At 40.1% G+C, this 19,126-nt stretch overlaps 1 protein-coding gene and 2 long non-coding RNA genes across 6 annotated transcripts in view; 2 read left to right on the forward strand and 1 right to left on the reverse strand.

Moving 5' to 3' along the window:
- Nucleotides 1-2,660: 2,660 nt before the first annotated feature.
- HMGN3 (high mobility group nucleosomal binding domain 3) overlaps nucleotides 2,661-19,126 on the reverse strand; it is a 29,772-nt gene continuing 13,306 nt past the window's right edge. For 2 of the 4 annotated variants that reach the window (XM_053381333.1, XM_053381332.1), the window contains exons 2-6: nucleotides 13,048-13,098; nucleotides 8,401-8,430; nucleotides 7,328-7,375; nucleotides 4,879-4,992; nucleotides 4,424-4,760 (exon numbers count right to left, since the gene is read on the reverse strand). In XM_053381333.1, coding sequence (XP_053237308.1) covers nucleotides 4,629-4,760; nucleotides 4,879-4,992; nucleotides 7,328-7,375; nucleotides 8,401-8,430; nucleotides 13,048-13,098 — 375 coding nt within the window. In that variant the 3' untranslated portion in view covers nucleotides 4,424-4,628. Of the gene's footprint in view, nucleotides 4,355-4,423; nucleotides 4,761-4,878; nucleotides 4,993-7,327; nucleotides 7,376-8,400; nucleotides 8,431-13,047; nucleotides 13,099-19,126 lie in introns of those variants that run through there. The other 2 variants (XM_053381334.1, XM_053381335.1) reach the window with 2 other exon arrangements.
- LOC128410280 (uncharacterized) lies at nucleotides 5,649-11,344 on the forward strand. The gene is made up of 2 exons (XR_008329445.1): nucleotides 5,649-6,193; nucleotides 10,751-11,344. It is a non-coding gene; the product is annotated as an uncharacterized LOC128410280 (long non-coding RNA).
- LOC128410279 (uncharacterized) lies at nucleotides 14,354-18,167 on the forward strand. Its single transcript, XR_008329444.1, has 2 exons — nucleotides 14,354-16,318; nucleotides 17,216-18,167. It is a non-coding gene; the product is annotated as an uncharacterized LOC128410279 (long non-coding RNA).

Consider the following 19,126-nt stretch of genomic DNA (forward strand, 5'->3'; position numbering starts at 1 on the left):
CTAAATCTTATTTGTTTGAAAAGCTGATACCAATAATGTTTCCTTACTCACAATGGACTGAATCCAGTGTGGATTAGTAGGACTTTGGTTGCTCGTGATTAACTAAAACCCCTTTAATTTAAACGAGTCTGCTCCAAGTACAATTTACACCTCGTTTCAATTCAAGGATATTAGATTTGTTATATTTGGAAGGAAAAATATGAATCCCTGTGACCCACGTGTGTGGGGTGAATAATATAATAAATGCATCGGTTGGGTGCCTCGATTCAAAACATGGGGCAGTAGCAGAGTTTACTGCTGCTAAACTTTTGTGAGTTTAAACTGGGAATATAGGTTGTTAGACTCTTTTATCCCGTTTAGTCTGCTTGGAAACAGTGTTCCTATTTCTACCCCTCTTGCAATGAACAGCCCACACACTGCTAAATAAGTTTTAAATGCTTTACTTATAAAATGTTCCAAAGGTCAAATCCATGCATTTCTCGAAGCAGCAGCAATGGAGAATACAGGCAGAATACGCTTGGGTCAAAAATACAGAGAGATAGCTTCAAACACATGTTCAAAGCTTGGCGCTTGCTTAGGCAAGTCTTCCTTGGTCAGTTACATGACATAGAGAAGGAACAGGAAGGAAAGGCTTTACTTTCTCTCTCATCAGAGAAGGGGGGCGTGACCTAGTTGAGTCTAGGAATCCAGCTCTGTAGTCTTAATCCCTTCATACACTAACTAGCACTCATGCAGTTATGTTTGATTGTATGCTATTCATCAGAGGCTCCTGGAGGGTACTGACACCTTCAGGAAGGCATCTCTTACTAGGTTGTGTTGAGTTAGCACTCTTAAGAGCCTAATTCCAAGGTCTGGGTTCTCCATTTTATCTTGGGGGTTACCATCCTCTTCCTCATTTCTCTCAGCACTATTTAGGTAGTATGGTCCTATGGACAATGTTTTTCCACTTTAGAGAGGGAGGTTTATTCACCTTACTAGTGAAATCAGGTGGGTGGCACCCGGAGAAGGCCTTGTTAGTTGTGGTGCTCAGTCTATCAAATTCCCTTTTGAGACATGTTTGTCTGACACCAGCTGCACCATCTTTTCGTCACTGCATGCTATTTTAACATATAAACTATGCTTTATTTTTACTTCGGTATTATATCTTGCTTTTGTTAAATTGTCTGAAAATATTGCTAACGGTATAAATCCTTTAATTAAATATTACTCAGATTCTGCAAACACCAAGAGCTTCTTCTTACGTTGCAGTGACCTAAACAGTGTAAAACAAAATAAAGTTTAATGGTTTGAAAGCCATCCAAGTTGGTAATCATTACTGCATTTTGTGGTAGCAAATTACACAGTTTAAAGAAAGATTTATGTAAATAAATATTTCCTTTTGTCTTCCCTGAATCTTCCAATATCTGGCTTCACTGGATGACCTTTGGTTTTAATACCAAGGGAGAAAAAATTCCCTGTATCTTTTCCAAACTAAAAAGCCGAAATTGTTGTAATCTTTCCACATAGTGGAGTTCACTTTAGCCACTGGTTAATTTCGCTTGCTCTTCTCTGTATATTTTTCAGCTCTGCAATAGCTTTTTCTGAGATGTGGTGACCAGAACTGTAGTTTTTCAAGTGTGGTCACACCACAAATCTATGTAACAGCAATATATCATGTTGATCTAGGGAAGAAGCTATAACAGACATAACATAAACGGAGACTGCAAAGTTTTCCAGAAAAGCATGGATGAGAACATATTCACCCATTCAGAGTACATCCTATCACTTTCCCTTTGACCTTGCCTCCTACATATTCTCTTCAAGGCAAGATAGCATTTCCAGGAAAGGAAGTACTTTAAATGAGGTTTACATATTATTTCAAACTGAATGCACTCTTAAGGCACCAGGCACTTTTAAGTTAGCGTTTCACAGCTGAAGCATTTGGTTCCTGCAATCCAAATGGACTTGCTGGGGGGGGGGGTGAATAACCCGTTTGGAACATACCTGCTCTAAGCTAAATTAAAGCAGAGACACAAAAAGGTGAGAAGGCTATGATTTCTGACTAGATTTAATTCCTAATTTGTCCAGCACATGAATACTTTCCCAAACTCTTGGTCAAGGCAATCTCTGCTCACTCCATTTTCAGTCGGCAGAACAGCATTAAGGGCTGGGCAATAAATCTCTTGTGTCTTAATTACCTATCTGTAAGATGGAAGATAATAATACCTTCCTACATCAAAGGGATGTTGCAAAGAAATTCATTAGTGTGCGTGTGTTAAGAGATTCAAACTCTGGTGAGAGCAGCTAAATAACGAAGTCGATAGAGCTTCACGGCAGGAAGCAAATCACAGGGCAATTGTGTATGCTTAGGTAGGACATTCTCTATTAAAGGAAACAGCTGGGTTTTGTTTAAAAACCAATCCAATGCACTGTGATCTGGTGAGGATTAATGAAAATATAATAATGCATTTGCATATAAACATGTTCTGAAGCTTTCGTATGTCACTTTATTCATATACATCAACACAAGATGCACTTGTTAGGTGTTTTTCCCTCCATTTCTGTAATGTGTGTGTATAACAGAGGAGCTAAACCAACTAAAATGAAATGATATTTTTCAAAGTAGGAGGCTACTGCAGGTGGTACCATTTTTGCCCAGTCCTAAATAAAGACACTAGGGGTTGGGTGATAATTACTTCATTTATTGACTGAAACATGCATATATTCCTAGACATTATGGCCACCAGCACAGCAATGAAAATAAATGTTATGAAAAGCCAAGAAATAGTTTCCCTTCCCACTCTGCAAACAATAGAAATATTCAAGTTCCAGGCAAAAAAATAGGAGAAAAATAGAGAGGGGGAGATGACCAGATGCTTATAATGGACCAAAGCAGTGTTAGCATGGGCACTAGAAATCATTCAGCTTGTTTAACACCACCGTTACAACCCCAGACCTTTTAATATATTCCAGCTTCATCCTCTCTACCAGGTACCACATGATGTTGTTTAACCTCCATTGACCACCATTCCTCCAATAAAGCAGGTGGAATTGCTAAATAAGAGATTAAAAGCAGGAACATAACAGAAATTACAGTAGCATAATCTCCAGTGTTTACATGGAACTGGGGTTTAGTTAAGAGGAGATGTGAAATCAAAGGCTGCATCTCGTAAGCGATAAAGAAATTGAGTTTCCAAAGCTCAGCTTCTGCTGTTACAGTGCTATTTACGTTGAAGCAGGAAACAAAAATGCTGGAAAAAGACCCCTTGCAGGCATGGCCAAACTTGGCCCTCCAGATGTTTTTGGGACTACAATTCCCATCATCCCTGACCACTGGTCCTGTTAGCTAGGGATGATGGGAGTTGTAGTCCCAAAACATCTGGAGGGCCAAGTTTGGCCATGCCTGGCTGGGCATTTTAGACCTTGTGCTAAAATGTCAGACCTTGGACCCAGCCAGCCATGTATGGCAGCCCACCAGGGCTCAAGAAGCTTTCTGGTTTTGCATATGCAGACATGACTTCTGAAATGCCTAGCATCCTACAATGTATGGTTGGCTGGTACTTACGACACAACTTGTCGCAAGCTGTGCTGGTCTGCATATGTGAATCTTTTCGCACAGATCTGCATGTATTATGAGTGCTCCATGGAGATCACACAGCGCTTTGGCTTTCACCTAAAACCCACTTAGTTGGAATTATTTTGTATTTTAAATCCTCTGGTTCTAAACAATGAGCTGTATTGCCAAATTATTAAGTTGTGAAATCAATGGGACATATCTTCTAAATAAGTGTGCTTAGTATCCTCCCAGCCTGAGCGAAGTTATCTATAAGGCAGCATATCTCAGATTTAGTGAAAATATTGGGGGGTTATATTTGCTGGCAAGGAGACATCGTTATTGTCAACAAACGAAAAGAACCGAAAGGAGTCAGCAAGTGGCCATTATCTGTACATGTTTCATTAAAATCGCATAAACCTTAAGTACAAAAACACCACGGATTATTGCTCTAGAAAAAACCGCAAGAAAAACCCAAACACCCACGGTAAAAACATCACCATATGCACAAGACGTACATTTCTGAAAAGCGAAAATATGGAATGCTGGTCCGACCTTACAAACACTTTTTCCCCTCCCCCAATGTTAAGCTGATACTTTTTAAAAACTTGGCAACATTGGGGATTTCTAGAAGCGTGGGTATGGAAGGAGGGAAATGTTCATATACAGTTTGTCAACTTATTTTAAGTCCTAAAAAATTAGCATTTACAAAATACTTGATAAAAATATCTTTTAAAAGTTGTCTAGAGGTACATAAAATCATCCTCAAATGTTCATGTCAGTTCACACGCACTTGTCATCTACTGATTCAGTTCTCTGTACCTGCAAAAAAAGGAAACGGAAAAGAAGGTTTTGGCAACTGACCACTACATGTAAGTCTCTTTAAAAAAAAAAAAAAGCAGCACAACCAATATGCAATCTTTCCTTTTGCAGTATTTGTACAGCCCAGTTCCGGACTTTTAAACACTGCATTGATATAGACAGGACATCTATAAACTTACATTCATTGGTTCCTGATTTTCAAAAGCCAGAGAAGCCTTACCTGCCAGCTTCACTTGTTCACAATGAAAAGCACCACACTACTATCTGCCTCTATTCACTGCACACATGCAGATTGCTCTACCGTACCCTGAACTTTCACTGTTTCAATCTGCCCCTTTACTGACAGTGTGCTGGGTGGGGCACCTCTGGATGCTGAAACACTAACAGTGGAGCGAGAGATGCAGATCTGTAATAACATCACGGGGCAATAAAAAGAAATATTATGAACATGCTTGCAATGGCTGGAAAAACCGAATTACAAAACACAACTGAGTGAATCGGCAGGAGTTCTGCGCGCCAAGTACCTCTTCAGTGTTACTTTCACCATTTTCAGACGGTGCAGTACCTTCCTTTGCCGCTTCCTGCTTTTCATCCTTCTTCCCCTTAGCACCTTTGCTGGCCTTTGCTCCGGGTTCCTTCTGGAAAACAAGATCAAACGGAGGGAGATGGATTCATTATAGAACCGAGAAAGCTCCCCAGCAACTGTGAGCACTCTGCAAAAACCCATCAGAAATAAATCACTGAAAGCTCTCTAGGCACATTCCACAGGCACCTGGGCTCTCATGGAATCACAGAATTGTAGAGTTGGAAGGGACACCGAGGAACATCTACTCTAACCCCCTTCAATGCAGGAATAGACAGCTGTCCCCTATGGGGATCAAACCAGCAACCTTGGCATTATTAGCACCGTGCTCTAACCAGCTGAGCAATTCCTTTCCGCCTCCACCCCTCCAGGTTTTGTGTGAAGAGGGAAAGGTACATATGCCAGTCCAGAAACAGGATTGGCGTACATGTGTTTACACGCAGGAACCCGAGTCAACTAGGCCGCTTTTGTCACCACTTCTGTGGAAGATGACCAAAAAACTACAAGGTATTTTAATCTTGTGCACTGAAAATATTTTGGCTTAATCTGATGGTTCCAGTAGAGAGGTAAGCTTATCTATCTATCATCTATCTATCATCTCGGGAAGTGCCTATATGTTAAGGACTGGCTAATAAGAACATGGAATATGCTAGAAGGTGAAACTCCAGACAACTAATTATCCACACTAACACTTCTTGCATGACAGCTGGGGGTTTTCAGGGTACAACAGCCCTGCAGGGCGGTTAAGTGTTTTGCCTTGATTGCAGGTTGGAGGACTATGCTGAGAATAGCTTACACCAGCCCTATAATGTAGCCCACTGCAAATATTGCAGCTCAGAGGTGGGCGCCCTCCTTTCAGGCCAAACCAAGCCCTCGCTGTATGCGGGGGGTGGGGGTGGACTATATATATATATTTACAGGGCTCCAGAGCTATATACAAATATGTACTCGGCTCGCCAAGTGTCCAGTAATTTTTGGCTTGGGAGAAAAAGGCGGAAGGCAAAGTGAGTTTAAGACAGGGCTGAAGTCAGAACAGCTGGAAAACAACTACATGCTCTATCTAATTAGGATTTACCAAACTGTGTGCAGCCCTTAAAACGATCAATTATTTTCAATGCTTCTATTATTCTTTTATCTCAGGCTAATATAACAACACAAATTACTTTGCCACGACGGTATTATTTATATCCCGCCTTTATTTCCTGGAACTCAAGGCGACACACACTTCCTCCATTTTATCTTCACAACCCTGTGAGGTAAGTTAGGCTGGTAGTGACTGGCCCAAAGTCACCCAGTGAGCTTCATGGCTGAGGAAGCATTTGAAACTAGGCCTCCTCAATCCTAGTCTGACATGTTAACCATACACAACATCAGTGCTGCTCCACCTCTGTGAAGTACTGGGCATTTATCCCAAGGTAGCAAAGTAATATGTCCCATCGCTGCAACCATTTCCATTTGTGCAACAGGAATTCCCCTCTCCATTTGCTCTAGAGGTTCCCCTAACTCTCCAGAGCAGATTTGGGGAGGGTGCAGGGTGCATGAAAAGGAAAGAGGGGAAGGCGGAAAGTCCCTTGTTCTGGCAGGATGCCCATTCAAAGCAGACCTCTCATATCTGTGCTTTTCGGTTTCAACTGACACTGGCTGACAGCTTAATTGGGAGACTGCTACAGCTCTAGACTCCAGAGAAGCGGGATATCGTTTTTCTTGGGGCTCCTTTGATTGTGGAACAGGCTATAAAGCTACTGCTTATTAGGCTTAAATCTGATAGAAGGGAGGGGGCGCAGAATTAATATCAGGAGTGTCCATTTTATTTTTGCACCTTGTGAGAATTAGATGTTTTTGGCTTTCGTGACAAAATAAAATTTAAAATGTGGTATAGGTGCACCAGCAGTGAAGAACTGCAAGGTACTTACTATGTAAAAGTAAAAACTATTGCTAATTTCTTTTCCAGCGACATGCTCATGCACTCATGGAAGAGAGCTCATGCCCAATAGAGTCTTCTAACTTTAAATTTTGCTAAGCTGAAGAAATTGATTTACCATTCCCTTTCCCATAATTATATACTGTGTTTTCACCTCTGAATGTTGTTAGTATCTGTGCTTATAACAATACATTATGTGACAACTATCCCAGGCTGTGAGCCTACAACTCAGGTTGTTTACTGTTGCAAAAGTTTCACAGAACTGACCCGCAGTTGCTGCCTTTTCTTATGTTAATCCTACATTAATTTTAATTACTTTAAGATGTAATGATTAACACTATTAACTATTAACAGTTATAACCCTCTATTCATGTTGGGTAGACTGAACAAGATAATGTAGCGGCACAGAGAAAGCGCCCAGTAGGCAGAGTAAAACAAAAAACAAACCACTGTAAAAATAAATTTTTACCTTAGTGGTTTTTCTTGGCTTAGGCTCAGGTTTTGGTGGAGCTGGTTTCTAGGAAAGAATTTCAGACAATCCAAGCATTAGCACAGTTGCTACCAATTGTTTCTTAATCTTTCCCCTTTCCCAACTTCTTAACATGTGACACCAAAGAAGCCAGAGGCCGTTTCTACAGATAGGCTTCAGTCAAAATTACCTTCTATATCTTATCAAAATGTCTGAAAGTCTGGTTCTCTGCACGTTATAGATGTACTGTGAGAAACAGTTTCCCGTCATCTCCCAAAGAGGTTGCATTTCTCTCTCCTCACACACATACAAAATGACCACACATTTCTTTTCTGGAAAGGCTATAAGGAGCCAGCCAACCAACACAACATGTGAGTTTGGTTATTCAGATTCCTGTGAATCAGGAATGGGGAGCCTGTGGTCCCCCATATGCTGATGGACTCAAGTTCCAATCAGCCCCAGCTGACATCGCCGATGGTCAAGGATGATGGGAACTGTAGTCGAACAACATCTCGAAAGCCACAGGTTCCTTGCGCCTGCTATAAATCTCAGAAACTTTAACAACTGGAGTTTAATATTCTTTAATGACTGGGGGTGCACTCCAGGTATCCTTTACAGACTTTGGAAAATGACACATTTCATCCAGAGGAAGGGGGCCACAAATAGTTTGGAGCTAGTTCTACTACTTGCCTTAGGGGAGAGAGGCTGCAAGAGTTTGGCTGAGTATCTAAAGCAGGATCAGGAGTGCTGATAGCCAATGTTGGAAGATCTGTTCCTTCCAATATGCTCTATGTGCATATTTGTAGATAAAATAAATTATTATAAAAATGCTACAGATCTTGTGCTCAGACCAAAAGGAAACAAAACCCTTCGTAGCTGTCCCGGGGCTTCTTGCTGCTCAGGAAAGTTTGATCGTTCCAGAGGCCCGATTTACATTCAAGGATTAAACACCAAATCTAGGTAACATTGGCTTACCACTCGCCACACGGCATGGCCAGTGCCACCTTGTCAAGCGTGACGTGAGAAAGAATGTGGCTTCCTATCTACACAAACAAGCTCTTATAAATACTTACAGCTGACAATCTTGCAGATCGTCTTGTTGGCTATAAAAAGGAAAGAAAATATCTTTGTAGATTTGCAGCAGTTCACATCCACACAAGGCAAAAATCTGTCACTCATTTGCCAACAAAATAAAATGTACCTGAAAGACAACAGAAGTCTTTATTACCAAATGCAAAGGTCTTTGCATCCTGAGGGATTATTGTTTTACATGTACGCGATGTACTTGCTCAGCTTATTTGCTTACTACGTTTTGGAATCTTATCTTCCTGTTTGTTTCTCTACGGTTGTGGAAACCTCTTGTGGCAAGATCAGTGGAAATTATTTCTGGGACTGTGCTCCAAGGCACATTATGAACAAACAAAATCTGAAACCCCCATTCCCAAAGCCCAAGTAATAGTGACTTGGTGGCCTTTGGAGCTTTCTAAAAATAATAATGCCGTATTCTTTGAGCACCCAAACGCTGGGGAATAAATAATGCACACCTAGTAAACTAGACTTTCTTGATGTGGAATTTGGATTCTTTTGCAACGGAATCTAAAGAGTCTTGATGCTAATGATTGAAATTTGATACTATGATCAGAAAACATCAGTGCTGACACGGAATCTTTAATTTACTGCTCCTTTTGTAAACTGGAATCTGGTGGGAGAGGATCTTGAAAAGTCGTAACTTGTAAACAACTGGTAGAGTTGTGCGGAAAATCTGAGAAAAGTACAACCTTGATTTTTGAGGGGAATTTGTGGCTTCATGGATTGGCGAGTGAAGCACCAAGCTACACTCGGAATCGGAAGTACTTTTGGTTTCCACTGTGACGTAAGTTAGGCCAAACTTAAAACAACAATGTACTTTTTGTTTATTTTAATTAATGCTTTTAGACAATTTATTGCAGGGCAGTGAACAATAATATAAAGTTGGGCATGAAACACTGATATCAAAAACACTCCGATAAAATACAAAACAGCGGGACAAAATACACATAGCTAAAATAATAAAAACAAGGGGCAAAGATACAAACAACTCAAGGTTATTAAGATATCACCAAGTCCAGCTGCAGAAAGCAAACCCATCAACTGAGCTCTCCTTCAAGAAAAAGGCTGTGGCAAAAGACAAGTTTTCAAGTGAAGGCCAGCTGTGGTCCTACAGTACACAGGGACCACCAGCACATTCTGCTGTTTTTCTGATCTAACAAAAGTGAATGGTGAATGGGGACATGGTCCCACCCAAGGAAAGCCTACTGGAAGCTTGAGAAATTGCCAGGCATGGTTGAGTAGGAGGGAGAAAGTCACATCCATCTGGGGAGGGGGCATGCACAGTATGTAACCCGCAGGGGTAGCTCTTCACAGTGCTAGCCATCTGTTCACATGCTATAAGCAGATGACAATTTTGGTGCAAGCATCCCCTGCTCCGTGTAGCACTGTCAGAACTGACAGGGCTGACCACACCTTAGGAAACAGGAAAGGGAGAACACTATAATATTAGTATTTGGTGTTTCACCTGAGGCATGCCTGTAGCTTTTGTACCATGTTTGTATTTTCTAGTTGAGCATTTTCTCTTCCCCCTCCCAGGCTTGGGCATGCACTGGACATTTCACTGGCAAAGCAGCAATGATGTGATATGAGCACAGGACTGGTGTGAAAAACACATTTTCTTTCCTAAATAAGTGCATCTCAATCTAGTAGTCTCATACAAGGTTGCACACATGGAGTTGTACCTGGAGGAGCATGTGCAGAAGAAATTCTGGCCAAGTCTGATGTTTGTGAACTACTGTGCAAGAGCTAGAGGAATATCGTTCAAGAGGTTGAGAAAGTTTGCTTTCCTCGCACAAGTATCTTGCACTAAGTCAGGAAAGCTGCTGCTGCAAACTGAAGAGGCCTTCTTCGCCCTGCGGAAGGGCACCTTTTAGCACACACAGACCATAAATTTTCAGCTCCAGAACGAAATTTCTTCACATGACGTAAATAAGCCTGTGCAGCACACTGAGCTCCAGGTCAGAGTAACGAAGAGAATTATTCTACTTTATCACACCAGTGTCAGGCTGAAGCAACTTTCCATTTTTCCAAAAAATGACCATTTCATTCAGGAGCTATGGTTAGCCTTTTACTCTTGTTTTTTTTTAAAAAAGTATTTTCTTCCACACAGTCATCTTAAAAAAACAACAACAACTACACAACACAACTTTGCCTCCAGCCAATTACCCTCACATGCTTCACAAATTTTTACATTTCTCATTTCCACAATTAACATTCAGGTTTTTTAAGTTCAAATATGCCCTCTAGAGAACATTAAAAGTGCTTCAGAAGAGAGGCAATTCATTGTTAATTATCCCAGGCACTTGGTTTTGTAAATAAAATTTGTTCTTTCAGATTGGTAACTTCTTTGAAAACAAGGACATTCATACATTGATCCGATCAGGAAAAGCATTCCCTTACTGCGCATAAGTAAATCAAATGTTAGCGAAAATGCCTGCAGTTTTGAGACTAGCTTAATGAATTGATTGCTTTTAAATGAGTGTAAGTGCTAAAAGTTGGGGGTTTTTTTGGTAGGCTACTCAGGTCACACTGTGTCATCTCTTATACAAACATATCCTGCACCCACCTGCTATCATCTACACTGGCACTAAATGGACCCTTGTATAGGCGTTAAGGTTGCCCAATTCTGCAAAAAGTTGTGTGTAGGAAGCTGTCAAACCATTGGTCTATCTATTCCATTCTGTCCTCACTGACTGGCAGCAACTCTCCAGGATTTCAGAGGGGACATTCCCATCCCCAAGTGGAGATGCTGGAGATCGAACCTGGAACCTTCTGCATGCAAAGCAGATGTTCTGCCACTGAACTATGGCCCCTACCTGATAAATACAGTCTGCATGGAACTGTATACAGTGTGCCTGCAACTAATGTGCATTTAACTTGCGTGCATTCAGCTTTATGTGCTTGGCAAAAAAATAAAATAAATAAAAACGGGGATGGGCATCTGGGAAAAAAAGTCTTTGGCAATCCCACTTGCACCCAATGTGTTTAAACTATGCATTATTTTGGCTTTAGCTGCAATCCCCAGAATGTAGCCCCTGAGTAAGTTCCAGGCTTATAGAAACAGGAATAATGATAAACTCTCACCACGCTGCTGTTTTCTACCTACCTGTCTGATTTATCAGCTGTGCTTCGCAGGAAGAAAATGTTTTTTTAAAGAGTAAGAGAAATGCAAAATAAGGCGGCTGCTGTCAAAAAACAACCTTAAGATTAGGACTGGCAGTAGAAGCTGCTCCAAGCTGCCCCCCAAAGAGATCCCAAAGCTGGAGACTATCCCAGTCGTAAGGAGCAGACCAGGGCATCCAGGCTGCCTCAGCAGCAGACCAGTGAAGTGAACAAAGGCAGTGCCAGACGGAAGCGAGTTCACTTGTAGAGCAGACATGCCCTCAGAGTTAAGTCTTCCAACTCAACAGTGCCTTTGTACATATTCTCAGATTTAGGAGACAGAAGTGGGAACTTACAGAATTTAAACAGCAGCACATTATACTGCCTAGTGATATCATCATCATCATCATCATCATTTATAAGCTGCTTTTAAAGCCAAGCCTTCCCAAGGCATTCAGACAACATGTCAACGATATATGATCCATAATAAACAGTACAAGTCTCAGCTGAGCTTGTATATTCCATGCAGCCACAATCTGTGCCATGCTAGTGAGAAAATTGGTGTAATAATAAATAATTAGAGCTCGGTTCAGTCTATTATCATGGCTGCAAGTACCCTACAAGGAATAACAGGACCAGGTTTCTCTAAACAAACCCACACCCCAGTGGCACACAGAATTTCCAAGATGCTGGTCACTGATCTTCCACATCAAGTCTCTTTTTAGCTATTAAGAGTGCCACAAACTTCCATAATCTGCTGTTGTATCTGGGTCCTTCTTCTTCCTTGTTATATATTAATAATAAAGTCATGCCAGACAGGATAAAACGGTGGCTTTTTCGATATCTTCTGTGTAAATGAACTTTCTGTAATAGCTTTTCTGATGTGGCCAGAAAACAGATTTTGCCGTATCAGATTCCCACTGGCTGTCACAGGCTCTCCAGAGTTTCAGCCAGGGATACCTGAAGATGCCAGTGATTGAACATGCATGCAAAGGGAGTGCTCTCTGATGGAGCTAGACCAGCCAGCCGCCATCTGAAAGCAAGCAATACACACACACACACACACACACACACACACACACACACACACACAATCTTAGTGTTTAATTTCTCTATTTTCTTATGGCTCTTATTGCTGAAAATATATTCAGCCAGTGCTTGTAGTATAGTATTTCAGAATCGAGGAATCTATGCAGAAGCACAGGAGATGACATTTTGAATGTCTGCAGTTTCCTGTCGCTCTCTTAAATCCAGCAGAAAATTGGACTTGTGTAAATTATCGGGTCACAGGTGTGTACGTGTGTTTTGTTCATTGACCCAGAATATGAGTTAGTTGTTGTACTGTTAAATTTGAATATGAATGACACAGTACACAAACTATTTCAGGCCTGAAATAGTTGCATGTACTAGCAGATAAGTTGCACTTTGGCCACATGTGAGCTAACTCTACTGTCTCACTAGTATTTTGTCTTATAATGTCCCCAATATATAAAGAATGGTTGAGAAACGAAGGAAGGGGTCACACTTGCCTCTTGTTTTGTTAGTTTCGCGGCATCCTTGCCTTCAGCACCCTCTGGAGACTAGGAAAGAAATGATAGAATTTAGTTAGTTACACTACATTCTACTTCCTTAAATCAGACAAGCAGGATAGAAATAAGAAAGCAAAAACCAAGCATTACACATTATTCTATGCCTCTAAAATACTACTCTTATTTTAAGTGCTTCACATGTTTCAGAGCAGCAGTGACGAGCGCAACCTTGACTTCATGGTGAAACATGATAGCAATAGGTTGCCCTGTCTCTAATACACACATTTTAATCAGGGATAGAGCATTTGACCTTGCCAGTTTTAAAAACATCTCTGAAGCTGGCTTTGCATTTCCCATTAAAGGTAGCTTTAAATTACACATGAAATAAACTGCCTGAAATGCTTTCAAAATTCACTATTTAGTTTTAATAACAAACAAGAGTCAATCAAAATACCTGTCAAATGGTAGCTCAGCAATTGCGTTGCCTAGCTCTAGGGGGTCAGGGTAATGGAGTGCAATTGCAAAATATATTTAAACTTCCCTCAATAACAGAGAAACACTGAGACAAGAAAAGCACAGGCTAAATATGTATTTCCCTTGCTTCTACACATGACAGTAACAGAACATCGCTTTAAACAAAATGGCAGATTTACAAGACGGCATTCAGACACATCCTGAAGGCACTTCAGAATTCCCAGGCTACAACCCCAGTGCTGAAATCTTGTCTATGTAAGTTTTTCATTGTTGCAAGAATCAGGCTTTCCCCAAGGATACGACACTGGCTGCCTTACAGCCTAAAAAAGATGGCGCTCATATTCCTCAGCTGAGTTTCCAGCTGATTAACAAGGTGCGTTCATAGAGGGATGCAACAGCTGGAGATTGATAAGATAAGGGAACGGAGTGGAGCCTTGAGGCTTAACCTAACAAGGATGTAGAAATCTCTTGGAACACCAAATGCTTCGCTTCCCACAGGCAAGGGCTCCTCCAATATTAAGAGATCCATGAGGCAGAAATGACGAATGGACCAAAATAAGGCACGGGAATTGATTTTCAAATTCATCCTGCCTCTCATGTAGGCAGTCATGAGGTCGCCCCATTTTCCCCAGGACACAAATAATGCCACTGGCAAACTGACAAAGGATACAGTCTAGGACTGAGTGATGCCCAGTTTTCAACATCGCGATATATCACCAGCTAAATATCACAATGTCTGAAATAAGGATGTAACTATGTAGAGGCGAACGGAGTACAGTTGTACCTCGGAAGTCAAGCCGAATCCGTCCTGGAAGTCCGTTCGACTTCCAAAGCACGGCTTCTGATGGGCTGCAGGAAGCTCCTGCAGCCAATCGGAAGCCGTGGAAGTCCCGTTGGACATTCGGCTTCCAAAAGAACGTTCAAAAACCGGAACAGTCACTTCCGGTTTTCAACCGTTCAGGAGCCGGAACGTTCAACTCCCAAGGTGTTCGGGAGCCGAGGTACGACTGTAATGTCCTGGCAACTGCTACTACTTAGGGGGTCTAAAACTGATACATTTTTACTTAAACATATTTTTATAACTGTTATTTTATAATACAGAGCAACAGGGCAGCAGAAATCATGAGAGAAAGGATAACCAGCTTCACGGATTTTCCCACATCACATTTTTTTTACATAGCACACAAACACATTGTGAATTACGATCTATTGCCATGTCAAATATTATGAAACCCCATCACGATGTGGACTTCAAGCCGATTTTGGATGATGTATTGATGCATTACCGAGCACCACTGCAATTCAATACTCAGGACTAAGCTCAGTGGGAGTGGCCACTGAGTAAATAACAGGAGACTCATATACATGTCTACTCAGAAGCAAGTCCCACTTAATTCAATGAGGCTTATTCCCTTGCACTGCAGTCTTAGTGACTAACATCTCATTTACAGTTTTCTGCTAAAGGGAGACCTGAATGCTTCAGCAAAGAAAATTGAATTAGGTTTCTGTTGCAAGCCGCAATCCTAGAAAGTGAGCACATCACTCTTTAAAACTGATATGCTCCAGACCCTGAAATGCTTAGGGCCATCAGGGAAAATATAATGTAAATTAAAATTAAAATGGCTTCAGAAGAAGACTCAGCGGCAGCTTCAAGTAGAACAACCATTCAATTACGCGTGTACAGTATTCCAGTTTATTTTACAAGTCACTGTAGAAGAGAAGTGAAGAGAGAAGTAATGAAAACAAGTAATCAATAGAATCATTTTGAGAAAGGAGCTGAGGGAGCAATAGGCAGCTCAGACACATGCATGTACAACAGTTGATTTCTCACTGCTTGATTACTCAACCTGAGCGAGCCTGCAAAAATGAAAGCAAACAACGTCTCTTATTAGTGAAGCCATGAAATGAGACTGACGTTGCCTGGTCTATGCACACTTCTTGCGCAGAAGTAAAATGCCATGGAGTTTAGTGGGGCTTATTCCAGTTTAGCATGCATAACATAAACAGGTTTCCTTGATTTCTCTAGCCAAAGCAACAGTTTTCAACCTTGCCCACTTTTCAGTATTTTATCATGAGCCTACCGCAGAGGCTTATTTTGTTTAACTGAACCCCAAACACCAAGGTTTGTTTATCATCTAACAAGAACTGAGCATGCCACGGCAGTTACAAGTATGGTTTACAAGCAGTAAAATTCTTAAACCAGCATATATTTCGATTCTGGTGGATGGCCCAGTGATTTTTTAAAAAATTCATTTTTTTATTTGCAAATTTAACAAGGAAAGAGAACAAAAGGGGGGAAATGAAGTTTGTAGAGATGACACATGCTACAAGGCAGACTTGCCCAGTGATCTGGAATTGCAGGAAAATATAGGCCTGTGTGTTTTGTTTTCCAAATCATGGTTTTTAAAAATAATAAAAATACCTGTGATTTTACTCTGTACAGTCTTTTACAATGTTTGTAAGCTGCCACTGGAGTAGATATATTGAAAAGAATGCAACACAAATAAATAATAAAATAAAAAGATAATCAAAGCCTACATTTTTAGAATTTACCAGTGTGTTCTGGTTTATTTAAAGGTTTCGATGGATAAAATGAAATTTCAGAGGCAAAACCTTAACAAGAGAGAGAGAAAAGAAGGAACTCTACTGAGTCCCAAATCTGGAATTATTTTAGATTATTAGATGTCAGCTGTTCATCAGGCAGGGAAAACAAAACTGAAATTAATTCACAGGAACCAGCATCATATTATTATTCAACTGTTTAGAAAAAGTGCCTGGGATATTTTCCTGTCCCATGGTAAGTATCCTGTGTGCTTTCCCTCAAAAATGGTCTCCGATCAGCCACACCAGTAAATAGGGCAGATGTGATCAGTTACTGCTATGTTTGCACTGACTAGGGCGGGAGGTGAACTTAGCTGTTCACAGCTCCTGCCATCTTTATTTTACAAGCAATCACTCCGATTCCTTGACCTTCCAAATCAGCCAGTAGTCTAAATCTCAGACTTCCACAAAGGAAATTAAGGTAACATATAGTTCATCCACACAAGAATCCAGCGAAGGGGCCAAGATCACTGTTCGAGAAGTTTCACATCTTAATTTGACATCCCAACACTATACCACACTGGCTCTCTTGAGCCAATGTTAAAAACACATTATTCTACAGACGTCATCATACAAACAACTCTAAACTTTACACAAAATACTTCCAAGTAAGTATGCAAAGGAACGAAAATTTAGGCTGCAGTCTTGTGACCATAAGGGTAAGAACAAACCCTTCAAGAAAAAAGATTTCCTTAAAAAAAAAAGTTCTGCTATATAGACTGTAATGATATATAGACTGTAACAGTTTAAACTGTTTAAAGATCTACTGTATTAATATATTTCTCTTGATGGAAACCGCAAAAGAAACAAAATGTGCAAAAGCCCCTTGTATAGAATTAATGCCCAATTTCTTCAAGGTTAATAACTTAGTAATAGAGAGAGAGTGCAAGTTAGGAGATTTGTGCTCCAAAATGCATGTTAATAAAAAGCCTTAGTAATAATAAAAGCTTCATCATAAGCTGTGGTGAATATTGTATTGTGGCAAACATTTGGTGTAAATGCCAAAGGTTGTGGGGCATGAGTGGAAGGAGGTGAAGGGTGAAATTGGATTCTCTAAGACACTCTTATCTAATTGTAAATTATTCTTTTGCAGAATCTCCTGAATTTAAATGCAGTGTTGCTATGAGCTGGTGACGAGACAAAATGTATTGATAAGCCTTGCCTTATTAACTGCTTCAATTACCATTACTGCTGACTGAAGGGGAAAAATATTCCCAAACCAGGCCAATAGCTCAGCAAGAGCTCTGAAATTGTAGTTGTGGAAAAATGATTTTTAAAATACAATTGGCATGACTGCTCTCATCCACTCCAACACAGAGAAAGACACAACAGAACTGAGAGAATATTTTGGACTTCTGGCTCCTACAGTTCTAAGCATGTGTCTAGTTTTCCTTTCCTCCTTTTGCTCCCTTTTAACTGCAAAATGAAAATGCCTCTTATAATGCTATCCAAGGCATGCCTACTCAGAAGTAAGTTCCCTGGGGCTCACTCTTAGAGAAGCAGGATCAAAATGGCAGCCTTAATGTATATTCTGACCAAATATATTTTGTAAACTCGGTACAGTATGTTGTCCTCATTTTGTTGAAGCTGTGATTACTCGTATCTGCTTTTTCAAAAGTTATTTATAGTACAGTATTAGCAAACAGATTTCCCCACCATCTGAAACATGAAAAATTGGACGTTTTCATAAAGATTTCTGAGTTGTTGTGCGCAATTTAAAATCCTGCACCTACATTAGTCCGCATTTCTAGGGAATTCTTTCCTAAGCACTACACTTCACAAAAATAGACAGACAGACAGACAGACAGTCTAACACAGGTAGTAGAGATTTCTCCTAATAACAGAGTAACATGTGAATAGGGCTTCTATCTAGCCTATGAAATACCTTTAACAAGTCCATAAATTTATTCTAAGCTTCTAAAGTAGGCATCAGAATTACGTATGTATCTAATATATGTATATTATGGGGTGGGGATTGTTTAAATGTTCGCCCCAGAATTTTGACTAGCACCTCTGGGCATGGCAAATAAACCATAATTATTTTTTTAAGAAACCAGGAGTTTTCTCAAACCACACATTCAGTTTTCAGAGTGGGGTGATAGATCAAAAGCACTACCACAATACTCTGTATTTCAAAAAACCAATGGGAATCTCACTAGTTTGGTTTGTTGATATACCGGCTATTGCTCTCTGTGGGACATAAAAATTCTGCAATCACAGAAACCCTAGGCAAACTCAACCAGCTTTTTACTTACTATAGACATTCTTCTTAAAACAACCCATGAAAATTACAAATAACAATGCTACTGTGTGACTTTTAAACATCAGGAAGCTTTATAGGTATGTTCAAAATACAGGTCTCTTGTATATGGAATGCATCTTTCATCAATTACCTAATGAGCATTAATACAAGCCCTGTTTTTCGATGTATAAAAACTACATGCTTGCATGGGCTCAATAGAATTTTTACATTTAAAATTTAAACAGCAGCCTTTACCATCTCCTATGATTTGAACTGGATGTTTTTTTCTGATGAGCCCTAAATATTTACAGTGTGATCTGCTTTAACATGTTTGATTTATTTTGGGGAAGGATTAAAAAAAACAACTCTCTAAGCAGCAGGTATATAAACATTTAAGTAGTATTTGATTCAAGAATAAAGAATGCACACTTAAATGTAGCTTAAGTGTAATATGTAAACAACAGGATATGCTTCCATTCCATTTTAGCAATTTTAACAATTTTAGGTTTGGTGCTAATCTGACCTGCACAGCCAATTAGGTAAATTTACAGTATGAATTTGAGTTTGGTTTAGTATATGCACTTGTCTGTACCTCTATCTAAAAATCAATAAAGCATGTTATACACTCTCTAACATACTACCTTAGAAAAACATCCAGAAAATCATCAGTTACAACTTTAGAGCTTACACAATATTGTCATTGCTGCTAACTGTTGATGGAACGAATAATCTTCTTGAAATGGATTTCTTTCGGTGGAAAAA

The sequence above is a fragment of the Podarcis raffonei genome, chromosome 3, assembly GCF_027172205.1.
Source record: "Podarcis raffonei isolate rPodRaf1 chromosome 3, rPodRaf1.pri, whole genome shotgun sequence".
NCBI lineage: Eukaryota > Metazoa > Chordata > Lepidosauria > Squamata > Lacertidae > Podarcis > Podarcis raffonei.